The following is a 9,432-nucleotide window of genomic DNA, read 5'->3' on the forward strand; positions in this document are numbered from 1 at the left end:
CACACACACACACAGATGCTTTTTTCCACCTCAGCCTATAAAAAAAAACAGGAATAAAGTAGAGAGAATAGAGACTTTTTCTTCATATCAAAAACCTCCCGCTAGGACAACAGGTAGGCGGACACAGAGGAAAGGGCCAATCCTGGTCTGCTGGTCTTTATCGGGCCAGAGCGAGCCGCCCTCAGCAGGTTGTACATAATCCTGACAGTCAAACAGCCAAGAGGAGAAATCTGGTTCCTATCTGAGCCTCCTGCATGTGGAGATGACAGGGAGCACGTTTGGCATGAGATTAAGAGAGAGGTCCATTATTCTCAGATGGAAATGTGTCCGTACTTCATAGGGAGGGAGGTTCAGAGCTCTTACCCACAGATGACCTGCTCTTTCATTTCTCTTTTCTGTTTTTAGAGAAAAAAAACATTCCTATGCATTCCTGTTACACAGCACGATAACTGCCTCCTGAATTAAAGGATACATCTGACAATGTTCTTTATTTTTCTTATTGTCAACAAAATCCCAATAAATAAAAAAAAAACAAGCAAAACCAACAGTGAACTGATCCTAACAAGTATTATCTGTGTATCAGAGCCTGATATATCTTCCTGTTCTGTGCCATAGAGCTCCATTGTTTACAAAAACGACTTAAAAACACATCAATGAGCCACACTGTTGCTCTGGTTGAGGTGTTCCTTCATTACCGCGAACACACACTGTAGTTTATTTTACCTCAAACCTACATACACCGTCCTGCTGCCCCAAATACTCACTAGAGCACCAAATGTGGATTCATTCCCTGAAAATAGTCCCCAACAAATCCTCCTGTTGCAGAAATGTTTAAAAACTAGTGAGCAGCTGTTATAGGAAACTAGCGTCTATTATTTTGACCAAAAATAAAATTGTTTTGCAACCTGAAAAGTTTGTTCCCAGTTGGAAGCAATAAATATCAGGTTTTCCTTGGAAACCAAAGTGTGCGTGTCATATTCCACAGGTCACTGATGATGCATCTGGTTAAACAAACCTAGTCTCAAAATGACCACAAACCATAAAACTAGTGCTCATACAGGAGTTCAGTGTGGCGTTAAACTAAAATAAAGGAAGGAATAGTCAAATCTTCGTATTGAACATCCAAATTAGATTCGACTGATAGTCGGGTACAGCCCTATGATTCAGTCTTTCCACGGCAATAAGGAAAATATAAAGAAACACTAACCAAATGGACCATTAGACCACTGACCTTCAGGAGAAAAGCTGCAAAGCCTCAAAACTGACATCAAATATTTACTCTGATTCTTGTTCAATCATATTTTGATGAGATAGATCAAATTCTTTATCCAACTTTATAATTTTGTAGTCTGCAAGTGGCTGGTAGTTTTGGCACATTTTGCTCCATTTTTGTTTCAATCTGTATATTTTTAATCGCTGAAAACGCCGTTGAATGAGGTCTGATTGGAGCTGATTGAAGCCAAAGTTGTTCAGGAGAACTGAATTGTGAAGCAGAATTATTTCCAGTGTGTCTACGTGTATATAAATAACTATCTATTGTTTTATTTATACTCTATTTATTCTATAATTATATCTAATTATTAAGACTTAGACTTCAAACTTTAAATTTGTTACGCAACCTTTCCTTGATTCCTTAAAGTTACTTGTTTTTTCCTCAGCGGGTGACTCTTTAGAATGTAAAGTTACTGTTTTTAAAAGGCAACAACAAACTTTGAAGCTCAATAATTGCAGTGGTTTTTAGACTTTTAGACTCAACTTGAAGCAGCAACAAGGACGTTAAATTTTGTGTTGATTCTGGCGGCCCCCTGTGGACAAAACCAGTAGTGTTTCTACCGCCTTGTTTCATTGATTTCAAGGGGAATCCAACCTGGTGGCTGAGGTTTTGTTTCAGTGTACTGACATCATATAGACACTGGTACCACTTTCAAACAATATCCAGTCATAGTAAAGCTTTTAGATTTGTGAGCACAAAGCACCTCGCACTCAAAGTTGACTCATTTTCCTCCCAAACCATTAAAAAATAAATAAATACCCCCCCAAAAAAACCTGGTGTTTGTTTTCCTCTGGTCTTTCCCTTTATTACTTCCTGCCATTTAGTCTGGACGCTGGACAATAAGGCAAACAGATGCACGGCTCGCCAAACGTCACACTTCGCTCACCATGACTGTTAACACACACCCTGCCTGTCTGACTCCACCACACACACGCAGATAGGTAAGGAAAGTACACACACACACAATTCCTCCCACTGTGGCTTTTAATCCTGGTCCAGGCTGTAAACATGGTTGTGATAAAGACACGCACACACTCCTTTGGTCTAATGTAAACTCTGATGAACATAACAGGAGGGAGAGGTGAGGGAGATCACACAGTGGGCCAACTTGATCAGTATAACACACTGTCAACACTCTCACAGAAATATAACACACTGTTATCGCTCCATTATGGGAAGAACGAGAAGAAGCTCGTAAAACTATCTTTGCTTTTTCTCAATCTGGACTGCATGAAAGTTCCTGAACGCACCACCGCGAGCCGCATGCACTGCTGACCTGAAACCACCAGCCGTTGATAATTGCAGTGCACTTCCTGGTACAGCTGGTGACATCACTCCGTACCAGATGGCAGAGGTCTGCTCGGAGATTATAAATTACAGGGAAGCAAATGATGGGAGACGAGGATGAAGTCCAAGCAGAGGGAAGGTTATAAAACGGATAAACGAACGGAGAGATGAGGACGCTTATTGAACAGTGGTGAAATAACAAGCTAATAAAAGCTGAATTAGGACCGTCACGGTTTGTTCAATGATTAATAAGACTGATATGGTCCTTTAAAGACCACATAAAGACCATATAAGAAGATTAGAACATACATTTTGCATGCCAGACAGTTTTCTTCTATTTTAGGTGGTTTAGGTCTATTATTATTCCTGATTTAGGCCACAACTGGTTGCCAACCCAGGGGTATGTTAGTTATAACACACATTTTAGTCGTATCTCCAGGTTTTCACTCTCTTTGGGACATTTAAAAAAGTTTTCTAAAGGCGATGGGACGACCAAAAGTAACTTCTCTCTGTCTTATTTTGTGTATTTTTGATCATATTACAAAAATAACAGAGATAGTCAATCTCAACATACAGTCCTGTTACCTAAATTATTAATTCCACGTTATGTTTTTTGGTTGTTTTGACTGGAGGAGGAAGGTGTCTGTGGCTACTGGGTGTTCCTGTTCTACATAAACTCATTATCTCTGTGGGCGTTCCCGTGGCTAACTTCCTTCCTATTATTATTATTATTCTTATATATCAGGTATTACTGTGGCATTTATCTTTGCTCTAAATTAAATAAAATGTTTTACAAACTTATATTATATATTGTTAGAACACAACTTATTTTAAATCCAGGTGTTTTCAACATTTTCAGCCATGTTTAACTGATATCTTGTTTGACCCTAATTGTGCTTTAAATGACTCCTTACTGGGTATATCAATGAGTATCTCAGCGCCTCATTTGTGGTCCATGTCTCTGCTTCCTGCAGAAGATGCTGGACCTTTTGTTTTCCCGCAGCGAGCCGGTCCTTCAATCTGAGACAGGAAGCGAGACACTCCCTGATAACCCCACACTTCCTGTGCCTCAGGATTTAATACCTCCACTGTTTGCCAAAGCGCTCATCTCAAAGAAAACACTGGTTTCTCACGTGTGTGTGTGTGTGTGCGGACGGAGAAACTTTATTTTGAAGCAAACAGTAGAGAAAAAAAAAGTAGCAGGCAACAAAAACATAGGAAGGAAAAGCGGGAGAGAAGAGGGAGTAGAGGGGAGACAGAGTGGAGATACAATATGAGTGAGAAGAAAAGAAACCAAAAAAAAAAGAAAGAGGAACGACCTTGAAATTAAAAAAGAAAGTGAAAGAAAACAGACTGAAAAACCTTGAAAATGAGAAGAGTGTTTAGGTCAATGTGTGTATTGTGTGTGGGGGGGGGAGGAAATTCGGGAAACGGACCAGCTGGAGGAAGGAAAAATGGAGAAGTGAGAGGAGGAGGAGGAGGAGGAGGAGGAGGAGGGGATGAGAGGAGGAGGAGGAGGGCTGAGAGATAAAGCTGTGGGAGATAAAGTGAAGGAGAGACCCGCTGAGTTCCTGGAATGTGCTGGTGGGTTTGTCCGGAGGGAGGTTGTTTGTGAAGGGAGCGTTTGTGGGTTATGAAAGTGTGCGTGTGTGTGTGTTCATCGTGAGGGTTTGTGCAGATCTGGCCTGATGGTGTGATGGTAGGTGATCGCTGTGGTTTCCGTGCACGCTCAGACTCGTAGCTGTTGTCCCGTGGTGTAGCGAAGGCGCCGTTTATGCGGTTTATGATTATGGACCAGTAATTGACGAGACTCCCTGAGCAGAAACAACATCGACACGAGTGCTGGCAGCGGCGGCGGCGGCCATTAGTGGCAGTGGCCCTAAGAGCTGCGGGCACAATAACCTCAAAACACACAGGCGAAGAGATAAAACACAACAAGGATATGAAGAAAACATCTTCACCAAATTGACAACACATGCAGAAACACACTGCAAACTCTCCAAATCCTCCGAAGTACAGAAAACACAACCGAACACAAACCAAGCCACGCAGAGAGTTTTGGTTTTGAGGAATCCAAACACAGAAATACGCTGGAATGTAACAAAGTACATTTACTTGTCGTACTTAAGTACAAATTTAAGGTACTTGAGTCTTTTCTTTTCATGCCACTTTATACTTCTACTCCTCTAAAATCTCAGAGGGAAATATTGTACTTTCACTTGAGAGCTTTAGTAACTTTACAAATCTCAGTACTTTTAATACTTTAAGTACATTTTTCTGATTGTTTTTTTACTTAAAGGACCAGTGTGTAGGATTTAGTGCCATCTAGTGGCAGACTGCAGATTGCAGCTAATACAACTCCCCTTCCAAACGTGTACGAGAACCTACTGTGAGAAAGGCCGTTCTACACACTGGACCTCACTAAACTGATGAGTTATGCACAATCAATGACTTAGCATTAGACGATACAGGCTGCGTTAGCATAGTCAGCTAAAAACCGGCAACAACTTGTGTGTCTGGGCGTGTTCGACAGTTGGAAACATCTTTGTCTTGCAACTTTTGTTTCGTGCATCATTTCAGTTTTTTTGTTGTCAACCTGTAGAACATGTTTCTGAATTTGCTCATGTGTATGAAGACGTTTTCTTCTGTTCTGTGTTTTCTTAACAAATAATAATCACCTTCAGCTGTCTGATGGAAAACCTCTCAGTAAACCTTTCTATCTCATGAGGGAGAAGTCTTTTTTTTTACCATAAAGTCTGAGAGTTAGAATAACACATGGCAGACAGAAGGAAACTCTATCATGCCAGTTGTGAATGCCGTAAGTTTCAGACACTGTAACAAATCCTCCCCCAGGCCACAAAATCCAGGGCGCAGACAATAGCCTCCACACCCCAGACAGGCAGAACGGTGCTCCAACAGGCCGATTCAACGGCTCAACAACAGCCTTAACTACACCACTGCCACTTGACTCCACTCCAGCAGGCTGCCTCGCCTCAACCCACAGCCAGTCAGTCAACCAGTCAACCAGTCAGTCAACCAGTCAGTCAGTCAGGGAGTGAGACTGACAGGAAGCTCGGCACAGGGCGAGGACTCAGGATCCATGTGGCAGCAGCATGAATGCTATTCTGTCTGGAGAGTTACTGGGAGGCTGACATGGAGGAAGCGGAGGTCAGAGGGTCGCAACGCGTCTGTCCGCTGAGGAGACCGCGACAGCGCCTCAGCTGCAAGTTTGGGTCAGGATGAGAGGGGAGGGGAGGGGAAAGGGGGCCGCCTACCGCAACAATGTCACAAGCAGTGATACTCGACCTTGCACCTTTACAGCAGGCAGACACCGAGAGGAGACAAAGCTGCAAACCTCCATTTTTAAAAAGGCTCAGTTCACACAAAATACAAAAACACGTTTGTCTACCAGCCCAAGAGACCCCGGAGAGAGTTTTGGTTTTAGGTGCTGAGGGTTTGCGATCTCTGACTTAAGACACTGATATGATCCCTGAGTTTCAGGACCAAAACAAGACCTTTCTTTAAGCGTAAAGGTTTGTTTGACCTTGAAAAATATAATTTTGACAATTTATTCTGGAGCTTTTAAACACATCTCATGGTTTTCATCAAATAAATTGCTCAGTTGTCATGTGGCTGAAAGCTCTGATTGTATCTCAGTCCCTCTCAGGCTTTTTTTTGGGCCTAAAACGTCTAATGGTCGAAAAGAAATTGTGATACACGTTTCAGTGCTTTTAGGCATTTCTTTTTGTATAATTAATTAAATGAAACTGGAGGCAACCTGTCCCAGTGAGAATAAAATCGCTGGTAGTTAGATGTATGGCTCAACGCTTTGCTCACAGGAAACTACAAGGATTGGACAAGATTTGCAAGGTCACACAGAATTCACAGGGATTGGATGAATTAATTATTGCGACTTCCTACTACTGGTATCTTCAGAAGTTTAAGTTCTTAAATATAAAATGTCCAAACTCAAGCAGCCGTTTTGTCTAACGCACATAAAGTCATACATTTTATTTCCAATTCTTTCCAGCACTGGTCTCTCCATTATTTTTTAAAGGGTCAGTTCACACAAATAACAAAAAGACGCATTTCCTCACTGACCCCTAATGGTGTCCAGCAATGCAGACAAATGTAAATAATTTTTTGATAATTAGAGCCCGACCAATATATCGGTTGATATTATGAGCTAATATTGGCCTATTGGAGACACATCTGTATCGTAACGGTACTGTAAACTGTTCTTTTTCCCGGTATACAATGCAAAAGCTTGTAGTTAACTTTCTAAGTTAATCAACCCTCTGACAACCTTTGCTGAGTCATATTTGGTGCAAAATCGGTCCATTTTAATTCCAGCTCAAATATTCACTATATTTTTTTGCTAATCTGTGAGTTTTTCCCATCTAAAAATCAGTATCAATCTCAGGAAAACATATGGGTCGTGCTGTAGTGTTGATATTTTATACGCACTAATACATTAGGCGTCAATGGAGTTAAGTTTGTGGTGCCGCCAATATTAGAAAATTACATTAAAACTTCCTGAAACAATAAATGAAAACTGCTGACATCAAGGTCTGTGGATGATCCTAAGATAACAGAAGATTGTTCATACAAAGAGACGGTGGTGTTTGGTTCCAAATGTCTCAACTCTCTGAGCACCACAAACCAAATCTCATTCGCTTCCATTTCTCTGGAAAGGCCACTAAAGTTTACGGGACCAAAGAACGAATGAATCTTAGTAAATAAAAATGAAACAATTAAAGGAGGAACATCTCTCTTTGGTTAAACAGAGATGATGTCGGGTAACCAGTAGACAGTGCTTCATTTTAAAAAAGGGTCACAAGCCAAAAGGTTGGAAACAACAGCTTTATAAGTTGCACACACAGAAAAAAAAACTGTCCCTGGTGTTCTGTTTCTGCGTTTGTCAGCGTGTTTTCAGACACTTTAGCCTCAGCTGACATTTCAGCGTCTTCTGATACAGAATCTGTGAGCAGACACTGAGGCGGTACCGATCCCACAGATCCCAGCTGGGAAGGGAAGGAGCCTGAGAACCAGTTCCCATCCACATAATACAAGAACATATCCACTCAGAGAAACAAATCTCACAAGTACGTACGTTCACAATGACATAATGCCTCTTCAGAAAGTAAAAACTGGGTATTAATGGGTTGGCACGCAGGCAGCAGGTAATCAATCATTAGGTTAGCAACACAAACGGCACTACCATCTGCAGGTAACCTAGAGGAGAGGAGCTCTTTAATATTCACTCAGAATATTAATTCAGTTTCAGTCAGAAAACAAAAGAGACCGCAAAGAAATCTCAACAGGGTCTGAAGACCCGAGTTTCTGGCCTCTCTCGTGCCCTAAAGGAGCGTCGTCACACCCAATGCAAAGAGGGGAATGCTGCTCTCAGTCACTGTTTAATGACCCTGCAACAGGTGATCTCATTCAGCTCAAATTAAAATGAATCAAAATCTGTGCATGTGACACAACGGGGACGTCACGTAGTGTAGTCGGACTACAGCTGCAGGATACGGTAAAATAAAACCACTGTAACTAGAAATAAACTGTTAACATCAGGATGCTGTGACTGATCTCTTGAGGTCTGTAGAACCAAACATTTCATTTTGGGTCTCTTGGTAGTCATTATTTGTCTCTTTGTCGTTGTTTTGAGTCTCTTTGTAGTTGTTTTGCACCTCGGTGTTGCTTTTGAGTCTCTCTGTGGTTATTGTGTCTCTGTGTTGTCATTATGCGTCTCTTTTTGTCCCTTTGTGGTTGTTCTGACTGAGGCTTCTCAGGTGTTTCTGCTGAACTTCAGTATTTAGTTCTCGCTGCAGATGAGTCGCCGTCTGACTCCCGTTTAACACTTCCTGCCACAACAGATCCACTCTGACTCTCCTCTGCACAGACGGATTAAATGTACGAAACCATACATCTGCTGCTCTGATTGTTAACGTTACTGTATCTTAATGAACTTCCACTGCAGCCTCAGCCTGGTGTGACGAATATTGGATTTAGTTGGCAGATATCAGTATTAAGACATCAGGACAAATCTACTTTTAACTGTACTCTAAGTCTAACTTTCCAACAAGGAATGATAACACTGAGGCAAAGGGGCCCGAGGGGTCCGGGGGCCAGTGCCCAGTCGGCCCACTCAGTAATAAATTCATGCTTTTTTGGCCATACTCACTCTCTCCTTCTACTTTGTCAGGGTTTCGGCTCCACACTATCTGCCGCGTGTCCTGCTTTATCTGGAAGGTTCTCCTCTCGGGCCGCTGGGACTTCTTCTGGTAGAAGACGGTCATCACCGTCCCCATCTCCAGGCTGTGGAGGATGCGGGGACCGGCTTCTGTCCAGTCCAGCATCCTGGAGGCCGTGACCGGAGCGGGAGCCCCCGAGGTGCCACCGGGGGCCTCCTCGGCACAGCCATTGAGGCAGCCGCTGAACCTGGCTGCACACATCTTCACTGCATAGCTCTGAGGAAGCCTTGCAGGAATCTGTACTGTTTCTGGGTGAGGATGCTCGTCCTTCAATCGCTCACTGACTGCACCGGTTATCCAACATGTCCAAACCGCTGGTGCAAAGAGGGAAATCTGGTTGTGAACCCCAAATTCTGCCAATCTCATATAAAAACACGAGCTAAAGAGACTTCAGAGCTGAGACAGTGAAATGTCTGAGATGTGAATTATCCTCTGGTCCTCTGGAGGGGGAGTGTATCCCTGTGTTATCCTTTCCAGATGCTTCTGGCAGCACACCAGCGAAATCCACTCGGAGTGAGTTCTCATCGCCGCTGGACTCAGGTTTCCACCCTTTCTGTATCCTCCTGCTAGTCCTCCAGTCCACGACAGCAAAGGCGGCACAGTCCGGCTCTAGCT

At 42.7% G+C, this 9,432-nt stretch overlaps 1 protein-coding gene across 1 annotated transcript in view; it reads right to left on the reverse strand.

The window, feature by feature from the left end:
- The window catches only part of LOC118321494 (1-phosphatidylinositol 4,5-bisphosphate phosphodiesterase gamma-1-like), a 29,788-nt gene extending 20,362 nt beyond the window's left edge, over positions 1 to 9,426 (reverse strand). The window contains exon 1 of the mRNA XM_035652829.1: positions 8,748 to 9,426. Within this exon, the coding sequence (XP_035508722.1) occupies positions 8,748 to 9,183 (436 nt within the window). The 5' untranslated portion in view covers positions 9,184 to 9,426. The remainder of the gene's footprint in view (positions 1 to 8,747) is intronic.
- Between the last annotated feature and the right edge of the window lie 6 nt (positions 9,427 to 9,432).

The sequence above is a fragment of the Morone saxatilis genome, unplaced genomic scaffold (genome assembly GCF_004916995.1).
Source record: "Morone saxatilis isolate NCDOM2014 unplaced genomic scaffold, NCSU_SB_2.0 Contig12, whole genome shotgun sequence".
Taxonomy (NCBI): Eukaryota; Metazoa; Chordata; class Actinopteri; family Moronidae; genus Morone; species Morone saxatilis.